The sequence below is a fragment of the Heliangelus exortis genome, chromosome 1 (assembly GCF_036169615.1).
Source record: "Heliangelus exortis chromosome 1, bHelExo1.hap1, whole genome shotgun sequence".
NCBI lineage: Eukaryota > Metazoa > Chordata > Aves > Apodiformes > Trochilidae > Heliangelus > Heliangelus exortis.
The window spans coordinates 92215189-92231918 of record NC_092422.1 but is presented as its reverse complement, the minus strand read 5'-3'; the positions used below and the strand labels follow the sequence as shown (position 1 = coordinate 92231918).

The 16730-nt window shown below is 41.9% G+C and overlaps 1 protein-coding gene across 1 annotated transcript in view; it reads right to left on the bottom strand.

The window, feature by feature from the left end:
* Positions 1-1993: 1993 nt before the first annotated feature.
* The window catches only part of URB1 (URB1 ribosome biogenesis homolog), a 56626-nt gene continuing 41889 nt past the window's right edge, over positions 1994-16730 (bottom strand). The window contains 10 exon segments of the mRNA XM_071754531.1: positions 1994-3139; positions 3141-3322; positions 4756-5358; positions 6964-7205; positions 8132-8308; positions 9968-10077; positions 10724-10867; positions 11288-11394; positions 12320-12431; positions 12802-12962. Of these exon segments, the coding sequence (XP_071610632.1) occupies positions 3104-3139; positions 3141-3322; positions 4756-5358; positions 6964-7205; positions 8132-8308; positions 9968-10077; positions 10724-10867; positions 11288-11394; positions 12320-12431; positions 12802-12962 (1874 nt within the window). The 3' untranslated portion in view covers positions 1994-3103.

Here is a 16730-nt window from a genome sequence, read left to right as displayed (position 1 = left end):
CCCAACTGCACGTGCTACATGAAGTCCTCTCCTGCTAACATTCCACATGTCCTCACCTGAGCGCCGGCACCACCAGCCCTTCACTGAGATCAATTTCAAATCCCAAGCAGCCCCACCTGCAAGTCACAGAAACACAGAATGTCTCTGGTTGGAAGAGACCTTCAAGATCATCCAGTCCAACCTAGCTCAGATTGTACATGGTCTAAACAGCAGGTGCAACAGGAAGCAGTGTATTCCTCCAGGCTGTTGACGTCACTGAGTTTTTGTGAATTTTGAATAAAAGGCTTAAAAGGCCTGTCCTGGCAATGACTTCTGTGAGGGCAGCCCAGACCACCGGGCCCACTACAGAGCACTCTGGAGCTTCAGCCACATTGTTCTCACTCACTGCAATAGCACTGAAGTGAGTAACTTGGTTTGTACTGTAGAAACTCATTGCTGTAAAACGTAGGCCTACATATGCAGCAAATTTTCCATTTCCAAATGCTCTCCACAATTTATTTAATCAAGCTTAACTTTTTAAAATAATGACTCTACATCTATTTAATTTATTAAAATGCATTTTGAATATGTTGGCAGCAACTCACACGCACAAATCACTCAGCTGCTAACCATCTATGGCTTTTAAAGCTACTTGACCATTATTCCAAAAGCACTTCATAATAATCTTCTAATTGTCACATTATTAAAATACATTAATGCTAAGAGGCAGTGAGAGACTAAGCTGCATTTTTTAAAAGTTGCCACTTGCACTACATTCTCTTTATTGATAAGCACATAAGAGCTATGTATCTTGCACATGACAGGCTGGTAGCTTTGGATTGTCAATTCATTTGCATTAATTTTCTTTTTAGTTGTGGTTCTTTTGTTTCCAGAACTACCATTTAAAAAAAGATAAGCGTGTGAACAATCCTTTCCACCAACTTCCAAGTGTTTTGGCAACGGCAGTATTGGAGAAAACAAAACATCACCAGCTAGGGAGGAACTTCTCACTGCTGGGCCTTCTTGAACAGCTAAGGCCATCAGAAAACCATCTTTGGAGTATGAGTGCTTAGGGTGGATTCATGTGCAACTGGTCAGGATTACTGTAAGCAAATCACCAACACACATGGCTGCCCCAGTCATGCTCACAGCCTCCTGCTACTACTTTCCACTTCTCTAGCACCGTGCCTCTCATTAGCTGAAGCCCTCCATAGGCTTGAAAGTTATCTGCCTTATTTTAGCAGTGACAAAACTGCACTCAGAAATCACCATTTCCATCCACAGAGGAAAACACCAAGGTGTGCATCTGCTCCACCTACTTCTAAAATCAGATGTCACTCAAGAACCACTCTTCCAACTGACTGAGCTTCAGCACATGAATTGTGCTCCTGCAGGTGCCACAGTTGCACAATTTGTTTTTTAAGTGAACACAGCCAAAGGGCCTGTGGAAAGGCCACTGCAAGGTGTGCACATGCACACTTCCAAGTGCACACCCAAAATCATTCTGGGCTTGAAACTTGTTGCAGAGCATGTTAACAACTGCCTTGTGGCATTTAGGATCTGGGGTTTGATAATTTATTAAAGGATTGGAAGGGGCTCAGCACAATACACGTCCTGGTGGGTTGGCCTTGGCTGGCTACCAGATACCTACCCAGCTGCTCCCACTCCCCCTCAGCAGGACAGGGGGGAAAATGGGATTAAAAAGTTCACAGGATCACAGAATCATAGAATGGTTATGGTTGGAAGGGACCTTAAAGATAATTTTGTTCCACACTGTTGGATGTGCACAGTCCCTCAAAACAGCTGAAGAACTCCTTCCCCATATTGTCATCACTGTTCTCCAGTTAGATGAGATGGAAAGACATCTTTCATTATGGAACCCCATTGGTTTCATTTTGCCTGTTGGTTTCTTTTTTAAATGAAACGAGTTTTTTTTTCACTGCAAAGATGATTTCCTGCTGTCAGACCCTCGGGATTTTGTATGACACAAAATTTTGCCTCTAATGGGCTTGCAGATTTTTCAAGAAATAATTATTTTAAAATCAAGTCTCAATATAGATATGAGGACTTTTTTAGGACACAAATACTTATATGTAGAAGCAATCCTCATTATTTGCAACTCATGGTTTTTTATTTTAAAACCCCGACAAATTAAATAAACATCACAAGGAGTGTGCATTTCTCATTTTTTCCCTGTACAGAACTTGTACAGAGTAGCCAGGCACATCACATATTCATGACTCACTTTAATAAATCCTGTTTTACATATCAAAGGTTCAAGTTCAGGCCCTGCATGTCTGCATATTTGGAATAATACGTTAAACTGCTCTCGAGGCTAAATTCAAGAGATATTTATCAGATTTCACACAGAATTTCCAATAAAAACATGTATAATCAATGAGCAGCAAGCCATTTGGGTTTTAATTCCATCTCTCATCTTTCCAGAGTGGAGAGAAGATGAGTGGTCTTGGTTCCCAGCAGCTGTGATTGATGGTCAGGGCTTTTTTAATTAAAAAAAAGAAAGAAAAAAAGAGGAAAATAAAGAAAGATCGGATCCAATATAAATGCTTTCAAAAAGCCATTTAGTTTTAAAACAAGAAGAATCCCAGGCCATTGCAATTCCAGTGTTCAGTCTTCTATTCATACTGGTTTTGGTACCACGTATCATGAAAGAAACTGGGTTCTTCAAGGAACAGTACATCATCGTGGCTAAACCTCTGACTACTTGTTCTTGGCACATATCCCACATTGTGGTGAAGTTCTGCAGTCTTTTTCCCCCCATCTTATACTGGAGAAAGGATGGATTTTAACTACACAGGGACTGAAATACAGTCCAGAGGCAATGCAGTAATCAGTCTTTTAGGTTCTACATAAAGTTAAAAATGCCAGTAATAAAAATGATATAAATAACATTCAGTGTCCCATATTGTTCAAGAAAAGGAAAATTACGGCTTTAATGTTCCACTGAGAGATGATGAATACAATTTTCCCCTCTGAGTTTGCACATAGTAATAAAATATTGATCTTTATGACTAAACAAGTTCGATTTGCATGGAGAACAGCTCAGGAGGGTTTCATGGCTCACAGCAATGACAACAGAGCACATAACATTAAAGATTAAGTGTCAGTTCACTGAATTAATGCCCCGATGTAGCCAAGTAAAGCGTTTTGCAAAGAGGCATGATAGTATCTTTGCCTTGTTTATGAGTTTCCAAGTCATCATCGTTTAATTTATCATCTGTGCTACTGCAGATCAATTTGACATGGGTTATTAACATATCTGGCTCCTGTGCTCCAAGCCATATGTCCCCAATGTAAACAGAAGTCAGGAATACACAAACAGCTGTGGAAGAAAAATGAGAGAAATGTCAGAATACTCTTCTATTTCCACCTAGTAATACAAAACCAAACCATTTTACTTCTAGACCTATATTTTTAAATCATTTCAATGGAAAATTTGTGGGCTTTTTGCTCATGCAAGCCCATGATCTTCTTCACACAAAGGGAAGAGAACAGTTTCTTGCTAACACAACCTTCTGAATCCTTTAAATAAAAAAGTCTGAAATCCAACCTCTGGCTATTGATATCAACTTCTAGCACTGAACAGTACATGGATCAGAACCCATACACATGTGGACTGATTTGCTCCAGACAATTTTTCCCCTTGGAATTACATTTTTAGAATCATAGAATTGGCTGGGTTGCAAGGGACCTCAGAGATCATCAAGTCCAACCCTTGATCCACTGCCACTGCAGTTCCCAGCCCATGGCACTGAGTGCCACATCCAGTCTCTTTTTAAATATCTCCAGGGACAGAGAATCCACCACTTCCCTGGGCAGCCCATTCCAACGCTTGATCACCCTCTCTGTAAAGAAATTCTTTCTAATGTCCAACCTAAACCTCCCCTGGCACAACTTGAGACCGTGCCCTCTTGTCTTGCTGAGGGTTGCCTGGGAAAAAGAGACCAACCTCCCCCTGGCTACACCCTCCTTTCAGGGAGTTGTAGAGAGTGATGAGGTCTCCCCTGAGCCTCCTCTTCTCCAGGCTGAACAGCCCCAGCTCCCTCAGCCTCTCCTCATAGGATCTGTGCTCGAGTCCCTTCACCAGCCTGGTTGCCCTCCTTTGGACAAATCTTCCTGCACTCAATTTCCTTGAATTGCAGAATCATCATGGCTGGAAAAGACCTCTAAGCCACTAACATCCAACCGTCAGCAATCCCACACCCACAAAATTAGAAATAAATGAATAAATAAATATATATATCACCATGCCCACTAGAGCATGTCTCGAAGTGCCTCATCTACATGGTTTTTAATACCTCCAGGGATGGTGACTCCATCACCTCCCTGGGCAGCCTATTCAGTGCCTATTCAGTAAAGAATTTCTTCCTTATATCTAGTCTAAACCTCCCCTGGTGCAACTTCAGGCCATTTCCTCCAGTCCTATTGCTATTTATTTGAGAGAAGAGGAAAACAGCCACCTCTCTACAACCTCCTTTCATGTAGTTGTACACGAGTCCTAGAAAGGAAAGTTTCTTTGAAGGACTATAGGAGTTGTACTACCAGAAACCCCCCCAGTGTGACCTTGTTTTGTGCTACCAGCCCCTGGTAGCCACCAAGCCACAGGCTTTTACTCTGTGGTGAGGTGAGCACCAACAGACACAGACGAACTTCAGCAAGTTTCGATTAATTAAAAAAAAAAAACAAAACAGGCAACCTACCTACTTTCTAGCACTACCACCCTGTAATGTGAGTGAAAAGGGTAAGATGAGTTACCTTTCTTGTTCACGTCCTCTTCTGTCATTGCTGACAGGCATAATGTTTTCACAAGTTCATGAAAGCTGTTGTTGGTCAGGCTCTGAGCATCCAGTAGTTGAAGCATGACTGAGCTGAACAAACAGAGCTCTTTCAAGGGTCCATCCGTCCCACTGCTTGCATCACAGACCTGGGTGTAAAACTTGAAGATGCTGTTTCTCAGTGTCTCATCCCTGAGCACCTCCTGCACTGCCACTGGGTGTGGCAAGATGCAATCCTGCAGCCACCGCACAGTTAATGAAACATTTTGCATGTTGAGGCTGTGCTCAGCCATGGACTTTAGGAGCCATTTAGTTGCTATGTAAGTGGATGCACAAGTCAGACTGACTGTTTGATCGGCAAGGTCAGCAGGTTTGAGAGGCTCCTCTCCCTGTTTGGTAGCTGGTGCTGTGAAAACAGGCTCCCAGTGGGCAACTATGGAATTCAGATGATCTCTGCACTTCTCTAGCTCAGAAACTGTCAGGTCTGCAGCAGTGTTGTCTTCTCTTTCTATCTCATTCTTTTTCCGAATGTGATGGGACGCATGAGGTGAGGCTTGAGATTTCTTCTTCTCTTTAATATTTCCTGTAGGAAGAAAAACACCACCAAAGCAAACATCAGATACTCTGAAGGATTTTCTTGGTGCAAGAAAGATAGCACTGAGTGTTGTTTCAGTTGCTAAAAGGAAAAGGGCCCCGTGTAGCCACCGAACTGAGCCTCTGCAATTCAGAGCACGTGGGCTCCAGGCTGCTCCCAGTGACTCCGGCTGAAACATTTCTGAACTAGATTGCATAACTTTTATTTACACCACTCATGAGAACTGCTCAAGCCCCTGCTCTCTGGTCTAGCAGAGGCTCAGCACACGCCTGCCTAGGAAAAGAGAGACCAGCAGAGCTGTGGTGCTTTTGGATGGTGTGGGCTAAAGCAGCTCCCTCTGCCTCCCTCCAGGCATCCAGCCACAGCCTGCCTGAGCCTCTGCCTGGCACGCTGCTGTCAACCAAAGTAACACGAATTTTTCACTCCCCAAGGGAAGAGACAGGCAGCTGAACCTTGTGCTGCAGGAACCTTGTGCTGCAGGAACCTTGTGCTGCAGGGCTGCTGTCCCTTAGATCACTTGAGATGTTCTCTGTGTCACTGGGAGCAGCAAAGCTCCCAAACAGCAACAGCACTTTGCCACCACCCTACAGCACAGAGAGTTTTACAGAATTCTGCTTTCAAGGAGTCATTGAGAAAGTCATCAGAAATTTAAGTTACTTCACACTCTGCAGTTTAAAATGAACTAAATATGTTTCAGCAATTTTTTCCAGGGGCTGTGGGGGGTTGGGGACAACTTTTCAAATGTAACATCAGAAACAAAAATTCATATAAGGATATATTTTTCTCATTGCATTATTAGCTCCTGATGCTTGAAGAAACAGATTTTTTTAGAACTGCATATTTAGTAAGTTACAGATAATAATACAGTAACTCTAAAAATCCTCAAAAAGGCATAAAAGGTTGTGAAAAACTTTAGCAAAACTAGAGCTTTTATATTAGCCCTTAAATACAGTGATAATTCCATCATAAGTTTAACTGATACAGAACATTTAAAGAAACCTATAAAAATTTTAACATGCACCAAGGGCAGCAGTTGTATTTGCAGGAAACCAGCATTGTTTACATCTCCCACTACAAAGTTCCTAGTACATTTTATTCACAGAGATAACGAGAGAAGTCACACAAGTCAAAATATATCTTTGCTTTCTTCCAATACTGATGACAATAAGGAAAATAAACTAATTTCCACTTACTTTACTGATATATTTAATAATAGTTCACTTTCAGATCCCCCATCCACATTCTGTATGGTTGAAATCTATGAGGGCCAAAGCCTTCAGGTGCTAAGATGGGTTTTTTTTTTTTAAGATTTAAGGATATAATTTTTCAAAGCCTAACACTAGATCTGCAACTAAATTTCATTTTAAAGCTCCTTTCCTTTTTAAAGCTGTTCCTCCAAAGCATCCAGAATTAAGTTAAAGTTAAAAGTCACTACAGCAAAGCCTTAAAAATTTGCTTTGCATTTCTCCTCCCCTAAGCTATACCAGATAGTCTGACAACAGTTATCAAGACTGCTTCCTATAAAGCTCACTTGTATAATTAGCTTGTAACAGCCTCAACACTCTCACATTCCTGAAATATTTCAGTACTTACTAAGCAATTCTTTGATTTGGTATTTCTGGGCAAGAGACTGCACATCTTCTTGCAGCTGCAGGTCTTTTCCAATGATGCTCCACTTGTGGAGCAGCAGGAGGATCTCTTTGGTGGAGAGAACGCTGTCATTCACAGTGAATCGGTTCAGACCCCTGAAGGCCTCAACAACTTTATCACGATATTCCAGCACAGAACTGAGGGTACTGAAAAACTGAGTCAGTTTGGCCAGATCTAAATTAGTCCTGTGAAAAGAAAGCAAATCTGCCATGTATTTTTCTGCTTGCTAATCAATGCTGTACGTACCGTTTTGCTCTCTCTACAGGCACTTCCTATAGTTTCCTCCTGGAGTCCTCTAGACATCCACTCTTGTTTCTCAGGATGCCAGTAATAATTAGTCTCATTTCTACCAAATCCCCACTGCTTCATTCCATTAGTGTTTGGCAGAACAGACCACGAAACATAGTCTTTGCCCTCCTGCCTGTAAATAGCAAAGGCTATTTGGCACATGGGGAAAAGGCCAGAGGTCTGAAGCTTTACCTAAGCTTCTTTATTTTGCATAAAAGTTCAAAATTTCAAGGAAATAAAACTAAACATATTTTCTCCAGGCTGTGGCGATACTTGCCTGCCACAAGGTGATATCTTGAACCCAGACAGAACTGGTTACCCATTTGCTTTCTACTATCCCTGCTGCAACTGCTGTGGTCAGACAGGTTAAGTGCTCTAGATCTAGAGAACCAAGGCTGACTCCTTTTTCACACTGTCCTGTAGAACTCTGCCCAGTTTCTCTTCATATAGTTTGCATGCGTGGTACAGACACAGAAAATCCAAACTTTCAGAGAGTAGGACTTGCAGCAAATAACATTGCTAACTCTAGCGTCTCCCAGCAGGAAAAACATAAAACACAGCACCTTAAAAATGGCCAGTAATTAAGGATGTAGAACTTGTGAGTAACTGTCCATAATGAGTTATTTTATTCCCCGTGTATTTAAGTAGCTAAACACTCCTGTCAAAGAAATCTCATCAAAATTCACTACTCAACGTTCAAACTTAAGGGGAAAAAAGCATTAAACTATCAGAGATGAAGAAATTCTTTAGGCCTTAATAAATTTCAAACTGGACAGAGGTTGAAATGCAAGTTGATTAAAAGAAAAAAACCAAAAAAACTTACCGAATGTGTTTGATTAATGTTATCAAAACATATAGAAATTCATTTACAAGCTGAATAGGAAGAAACTTCCTGTTGTCCTGGGACTGATTCTTGCTTTCTCTCTTGCCCCCTGAATTTGTTATCCACAGAGTATGGAGTAAGGAAATAATTTTATTTATAAGCTTGTTTTCCAGAAACCTGAAAAATAAACAAAACAAAATAAGCAAACACACATTTGGAAGTCAGCTCTTAACCAGGAACCAGTCCATCACCTGGATAGAACCTGTATTCTACTAGAGCCCTTTTGGAGCCATGAATGGCAAAAGGTGTCTCTCAGACAGGACCCCACCAGGACACAAGAGTGCCCCTTTTGGAGCCCCAGCCACACAGAGGCCTGTGTTCACAGAATCAGAGAACGCCAGGGTTAGGTAGGAATCTCTGAAGAACATCAAGTCCAACCCCCTGGCCAGAGCAGCACCAAACTAGGGCAGGTCCCTCAGAAATGCATCCAGACAGGCTTTGAAAGTCTCCAGAGAAGGAGCCTCCACAACCTCCATGGGGAGACTGTTCCAGGGCTCTGTAACCCTTACAGTAAAGAAATATTTCCTCAAGTTGAGGTGGAAATTTCTGTGCTCTCTCTTGAATCCACTGCCCCTCATCCTATCACAGGGCACAACTGAGAAGAGGTTGTCCCTTTCTTCTTGATGCCCAGCCCTCATGCATTGATACACATTAACTGGATCCCCTCTCAAGTCTTCTCTCCAGACTGAAAAGCCCCAGGTCTCAGCCTTTCTTCATAAGCCAGGTGTTCCAGTCCCTTAATCACCCTGGCAGCACTCCCTTGTACTCTGTCAAGTAAATCCCTGTCCCTCTTGAACATCTTGTCCTCCTCCATGCTGCAGCTGGACAAACAGTAGGATATTACAGCCCCTGGTTTCTCACTTGCACCTTTAATTACAGAGCTCTGCCAAGTATTCTGTTGCATTGCAACCACTGCCACCATCTCTTTTAGAGCAGTTCCTGTTCAAGATAGTTTTCTTCCTTATGTTCCTGAGACTTTCAGTAATAACAGCAACACTTACAGCACAGTATCAGGCACTATATTTGTCTTTGTTATTCTCAGGGCGGCGGGAAGGGGGTGGAAGCAATCTCAGTTTTGTTCAGGGGGTGCAAGAAGAATACTTCTCAAAAGTACAATCACAAATTAAGTACTGGGTGCCAGAGGCCAAATCCAGGCTTTTTCACTTCCAAATGTACCAAATTATACTCAAGGAAGGTGCATGAGAGGAGAGCAGTATTTGGAACCCTCTCAGTCCAATCACACTAGAGACAATCCTGAAATACAGCTGGAACCTTCCAGAGAAATCTATGCAAAAGAGATTTTTTGTGTGTCTGTGCCCATGTGTGCATGTATATGAGAGACAGACAAGGGGAGAAGGAAGGAGCAGGAGGAGAAATGTTACAGAGAGCTCAACTTCATTGTTGTGCCGATTACTGTGTAGGAGGTGATATGACAGGATGTAAATTGTGAGTGTTTGAAATAAAAGAGTCACATAGACTAAAATAAGGTGCCATTTTGTTTTCCAAGTTTTTCAAGAGTTAGCAAAAACATGAAGCCCCCCTCTAACCCCGCCATCATCCCTTCTTCTACAATTTGAAAGCATCTTCATTTCAGTTTTGGAAACACAAGAGAATGCTTCAGAGTTGGCAAGTTCTGCCAGTAAGGCCCTATGTGCCAAATGACACAAGCACCACCAAGCCATCTCTGTATCTGTAGCCCTTGCTTTCATACTCAGTTGCATTGTTCTACTGTGGACAATAAAATTGTTCCCATCTCACCAGTGTTTCCCTAGTTACCTTTTCTCTAAGATGTGCAGTATCCAGGTAAGGAGGCTGTGCTCTTGTATCAGCTCGTAGGCAGCTCTGGTAACATGGGCAGCATTTTGTAGGATCTCCAGAATACGACTCTGAAACAGAAAATACAATTTGTTATTGCACAGAATTAGAATATAGTCAGGATCTAATAATTACCAAACTTTCAGAATAATAAGGAGCAATGTGAATGGTATCTGGGATCTCAGCAACTTAAAGCTAAAACAAGAAAACATTGCTTCTTAAAAAAGCAATCTAAAGGCAGCAAGACAATTTCTTTTTTTGTCTAAGATTTTGATACCTGAGATAATTTTAACAGGATGGATTTCACGAGAACTTCTGGCATGTGAGTTTTCATCCTGCTGAAGCACTGTACAGGTAACATGCTTGTTAGGGAGTAAGGTGACCTAAGAAAGCAAAGACCCTGCCCATAGGAGCAAAACTGCAGCGCCTACAATATTTTCCACAAAGCAGGAAAAATATGACTAGAGACAGACCACCAGTTAATGAAACTTAGTAAGGTTCTGTGATGGCAGCAACCTGTTCCAATTTCAGTGGGCAAGGATGTGACTCTGATTCAGTCATAAGTAATTACTTGCCCCTCCACAGACACACAAACTAAATAAGGAAGGGATTTTCTTTTCAGCTTTGTATTTGTTTAAAATCTCCAAACCATGCATACTTTTGTGGGTTTGGATTTTTTGGTGTGGTTTTGTTTATTTGTTTATTTTTAATTCTTACCTGGGACCCCTCATCACACAAAGGACTGTTGAAAAAGGAAAGGATGACCTGGAAAATCCTCTGATAGTCATAAAGCTCATAGCAATGTTTGTCACGCAGCCCTTCTCCAAGAAATCTGAGAATCCACTCACGTTCTGTTTTGTACTAGAAGCCATAAAAAAATACCACAATCAGACATTTGAAAATAACACCTGCTTATAAGAGCACAAAAAGCCTGGTTCACTGGAAAGGCCAGCACAATGTCTAAGAGCTTTTGATGGAACTGTCAGTTTTCATCCCTATCAAATTTAATGAATAACATCCATAAGGAACAGTTACTCTGCAGCCCAAATATGCACTGATAATGGAACTTTAAAAGTTGCTTTTTCTAAAATACCTCAGTTGAATTCAATGTTAATATTCTAAACTCAAACATGAATGTAAGCTAGCTACGGCAGAACATTCTGCTTGTTGTGCTTACATAGCATACACAGCACAAGTAATTTCATTATGTGTTATTCTGGTGTTTTTTTGTATCATTTGCTGAAGAATTAATGGATACTCAAGATGAGATTTTTACAATACCTCAAAATCAAAACTGTAGAAAAGCTGGAAAAATGCTGGTACTTTCCTCAGGTCCAAATACTGATGTGACAGAAGGAATCTGTTTACCTTTATATACATGTGCTCCTCTGTGAAGAGAAACAATCATTATTGTGGAGGAGGACAATGTTCATAATACACAACCACGCAGAAAAATAAGTGGAACCTGTATTTTCCAGTGTTTCAGCTAGCTGTCAGAACAGAACACTAATTTTGGTGAAGAGGCCCTCTGCTCCAAGCCTGCCTGTCCCTCCACTTTTCTTCCTCAAAATAAAAGCTCAGAATGCACTCAAGGCGAGTGAGAAGATAACATTCAAAATGTCTGTATCTTAGCAAAACCAACGTTAACAAGCGTGACAAAATGGACATTTCAGACCTAACACTTCACATTAGAAAATCACGATTTTTAACCTACAGACCAGATTAAGTCCCTCATGAGGAGTGGAATAAGCTGCCCAGAGGGCAACTGTACATTCTACCTCCTTAGCAGCTTTGAAGATCAGTCTAAATGTCTGGAGGTTTTCTGTGCAAAGTGGTCGGCCCGCAGAGCTGGCCCTGCTCTGGGCAGTGGGGTTAGCTAGACACCTCATAAGGTCCCTTCCAAACTGAACTACCCCTCAATGCTATGATTCTCCTTTGAAAAAGACTTACAGTTGAGATTCAGTGTCTAAGGACAAAAGGACACTCAGGCCAATGTACTCTGACCTGCTGAACAGGACCTGCACATACATCTAGTTTCACTCATCCAGTCCTCTGCCCACCTCCACGCTAAAATTACACAGAGGTAGTGGCTTCATCCCTGACAGATCAGATTGATTTGTACACAAATCAAAATGGCACTTCCCACTTTTCCAGTACACATGCATTGGAAGTTTTTCTTTGAAACACAGGAAAGAACATTTCATGGCTCCTATCAGTGTCATGGCTATTTCACCTTCCAGAATCAGTTGAGGACATCATTCCATGCAAAGTGACCCACCCCAGGAGTTCAACTTGGACAGTGGGTTACAGTACCTGGCTTCAGAATCTGCTGTGCCACACGAGCAATGTAGAGGGTCAGAGAGAAGGTAAACCGGAGGTTCGGCTGCCTGATTCCATTTTGCACAGCTTCCAAGAGATACAGCAACTGCAGCACAAGAGCACAGGAAAGAAAAGCTTGAACCATAACATAACTCCAAAAAAAAACCAAACAATAGGAGAGCATGAATACCTAAGGTTTTTAGGATGGTTCAAAGGCCAGAAATCAAATACCATTCCAATCAGGATTTCCACTCCCCCAAATAAAATCCCGAAGAATATCTAAAAAACTGCCCATTGATTATAGCAGGAAGAAACACAAAGCCACGGTGGAAAAACACTGGAATAAGAGGATAAAAAGCTTCTTTTAGCTCCCTCACGACATGCATGCAAATGGGTGAGCAATGCAGTGACTCTCCCATAAGTGTCCATGGCCTAAAACATCTAAATGGCCAACTACCAACTGAGCTCAGTCTCACCTGGCTCTTCTCTCGGAAGCGAGCTCCTTCCAGGTGGGAACGAAAGGAAGCCAGGACAAAGTAGGCAGCTGCTCTCATGTTGGAATCATAGCTGCTAAGGGCAGCTACTGTGAGACCCAGGGCATTGACTTCAACAAACTTGTGACATGCCACTACACACTCTGTGTGGGAAGAGGGGAAAAAATGAAAGAAAAACACCCAGTGTATTATACTGACATGGCATAGGGTATATAACAGCACTATAACCCTTAACAAAACTCCTCACCATAAACAGCAATTTCTAGATCTACCCATACAATCACTTCAGTGCATGTTGAAGGCTCCTTCAGGTAACAAAGGCATCCCGCAAATCACTCTGAACAGGAGTTCCTTACCTGAGTTAAAATGAATGTGGTTAATTTCATTTATGTGAGATGATTCTGCCTGCTAGACCATGCAAAGTTAGGTGTAAATTCTGTAAAGACACCACGTATCTCACTGTTTCAGGTAAGTTAAGCACAAAGAAGAAGTAGGAAAAATCTCCTCCTCAAAACATTTTCTGGGCATCTGACAAGTCTATGCCTTAAAGAATGATCAGCAGAGCCAGAGAAAAGCCTGGTTGCACTAAAGAGCTTCTCTAATAGAACAGACAGGAGAATAATACATAAATAAGCCATTAGCAACATCAGTTGCTGCCTGCCACACAGGCACAAGTGATTCTGCTGGTAAGATATGTTCCAAACAAAGTACTGAACTGTAACCCCATGCCCTTTTGGAACAAACAAAGTCAGTAACAGTAACCAGCCAAACAGAAAACACACCCCTGAATTTACTTTTATCTCCCATAGTGTTTTGCCACCAGGACTTAGGGTTTCTCATTTAAGGGCTGTGTGTATTCAAGAGCCACTGATGGCTCCATACGACTTGATGTAAAACCTCCAGAGTATCTCCTGTGCTATTTCTATTTCATTGACCAATAATGGAATACAATGGCACCTCAGTTGCATTTTACCAGCTAAAGAACAAATATGTTGCAGTTCTGAGTTTAGCAACAATATTCACATAGTTTCTTGGAATTCAAACTGAAGGTCAAGAGGAAGTTTATGAGTAACAAATATTCCTATTTAAGAAGAGGCTGCAGTCTACTGACAAGTACCTCCTCTATTTGGTCCACCATTTTTCTCCCCCCACACCACACACCCACAACTTATATATATATATATATGTGTATCTATCTATCTATATATATATATATATATAAATTAAAATATATATTTATGTAAAAATCACAGAATATTTATGTCCCCACACCAGCAGCTGGTTTACTTCAGCTTTTCCTCAAATGCCAGAACTCCTACTTCAGTTTCATGCCTAGGAGTTTCCTACCCAGTTTTGCCAGTTATGGGCAAGGCAACAACAGGGTCTTCACCTCCCAGCACTGCCTCCCAGCCAGCCCACTGCTACATGACCAAAGCAAGGGCAATTGCAGTAATAAATCTTTTCAGTGAGTGACTTTACAGCTTACTGCAATGCCAGCAATTACCATACACTTCCCAACACTGGTCCTCAGCACAGCACATCAAATTGAACTGGCAGAATTCAAAACCCCTCAGTCATTCTCTTAGTGAGCAAAAAGATCCCTCATTTGCTAGCATAGGGTATCTCTCACATCACTCGAGCTCATACAGATACAGATCTGTACCCTTTCTTCCAGGCACTGGGTACCTGACTGCCAAGAGGAAAGTGAGGGGAGTGTGCAACAACAAGGTAGGAGAAAGAAAAACAGAGCCCAGAGAAACACCTAATCTATGTTTTTTCCTACTTTCTGCTTGTGACAAAGCAGCTCTGCACTTCCTACTGTTCAGACAAGATGCAAAGGTGCAAGGAAAGCAGTGGGAAATGGACTTCTCTGAGCAGCCTGGTCTAGTGGGAGGTGTCCTTGTCCATGCAGCAAGGTTGGAACTAGATCACTAAGGTCCCTTCCAACCCAAACCATTCTGTGATTTTATGGTTCTGCTCATAAAAACCCAAGTGAACGTGCAAAGATGACCTAAAACTCATCTGCAAAGAATTCTCCCTCACTTACCGACACAGCCTTGCCCTGTAAAAGAATCCGTCTTCAGTACAGATCAATATGCACTGTATGCCCTTTCATAGCAAGCCACCACATGGCTCTTCTTCAGACTGCATATCTTGAGAAATTCTAATGTACACCAACTAGACAGACAAAATGGGTAATTTTATGGGGTAGTTCCACACATTGAAATCCAAGGTCCTCACTTCAGCGGTAAAGTTCATGCCAGCCACAGAAAGATTTATTTGGAAAACTTTTTTGCACTGAAAGCATGCAGTGGAAATATTTTCCACCCAGATGACCTTGGAGAGTGTGCTCAACAACTAACATAAAATAACAAGCTATTATTAAAAAAAAAAAAAAATCTGTGTCTGACATACAGTTTTTTAAAGTACCTTGAGAACCACGATGGAAAAGCTTTCCACAAGATGCTTATCAGAGCTAAAGTTAGACAGAAGTTGTTATTTGCCCAAGTCCAGACTTACTTTTTACTCAGTGAGCATTAAACACTGTGCAATAAGTCTGTTTATAAACTCAGCAGTTATATAACAACTGTGCACAAGGCACTGTGTAGTCAGTACAAAGAACAAATAAATAAAGAGGAACTGGGAACTCCAAGAGCAGCTGACATGGTTTAGGAGCACCATGGGACTTGAACTCGTCCATCACTTGGGACCTTTAAAAACGCCTCTCCAGGACACAGACTCTCACTCAGCATGAAGCAGTTATGAGAACAATTTTTCCCCTCTCAGGTTTTAGAGTCAGCCTGTGTCAGTACAGCCACTCCTTACACAGATCTGCAAGAACATGTGCACAAGAGCTCCCTCATCCCCACTGCTTCCCACACCAGCATTCCTCCTTGCTGGCTGACTGTAGTGCTGCTGAGGCTGACAAACAGCCACCAAGTCCAACCCACCAGTTAAGGGGGTGGCCTCCAGGTGGTGAGCAATGATGACAGGTACATGACAACAGGGGTTTTTCCAACTATTGCAGCCAGGTTCAAAACACACTGGCTGTCCATGCTCTTCATCAATAACTATCCCAGAGATCCAGCATTAACTGGACCATCTAAGATCCCTCCTACTGCCAAACACCAAATAGTTCTGGTACCTTTTTTCTCTCGGTAAACTGAAAGACAGTTCTTTTTACTGCTGTCAAAAATATGCAGAACAGTTTATAATTATAGCTATGGATAGGCCAAGAACAGACAAAGCAGGTACTGTACTGTAAGGGTACAGGTGAACAAAGGAGGACTGTATGTATGATTTTACTGAGCGACAGTTACCAGCAATCATTTCTGATATGGCTGTGGAAAGCCAAATCCAGCTGTAACTACACAGTGGGTAAACATAAACAATAGTGAGGAAGCTGGTTAGGAAATTCTGTACAATAATTGTCTCACTTTGATCTTTAAGGGGTCTCTAAGTAGACAGTGTGCCCATGAAGTACAGCAGGGCTATATATATATATGCAAAGCAGGTCCATGTCAAACAAAAGTGAGGCTAAGAAATTAATTTTTAAGAACCATGCAGGTCTTATCAAACAGCAATTCTGAGCACAGGCCTATTCATGACACAGAATGGTCCCACACATATCTGTCTGATTGGAGAATGAGCTGGGTGAAGTTTCCCTGTAGTATAACCACCACCTGTAACAGGTCAGACCTCCAGTCAGACCAGTCACAGCATCCAGTCACTCACAGAGATCAATACCACCACAGAGATTCACTCCAGTCAGGAAACAACTTCACTCTTCCCCAGCAATGGTGGCTTCTGGTTTATGCCCAGAGAACATCTCCAGCATTGCAGGGCACATTCTCCAACCTGCCCAGCTCCCACTCAGCACATAGCTGCAAGGAGACAACTACTGCTCAAAA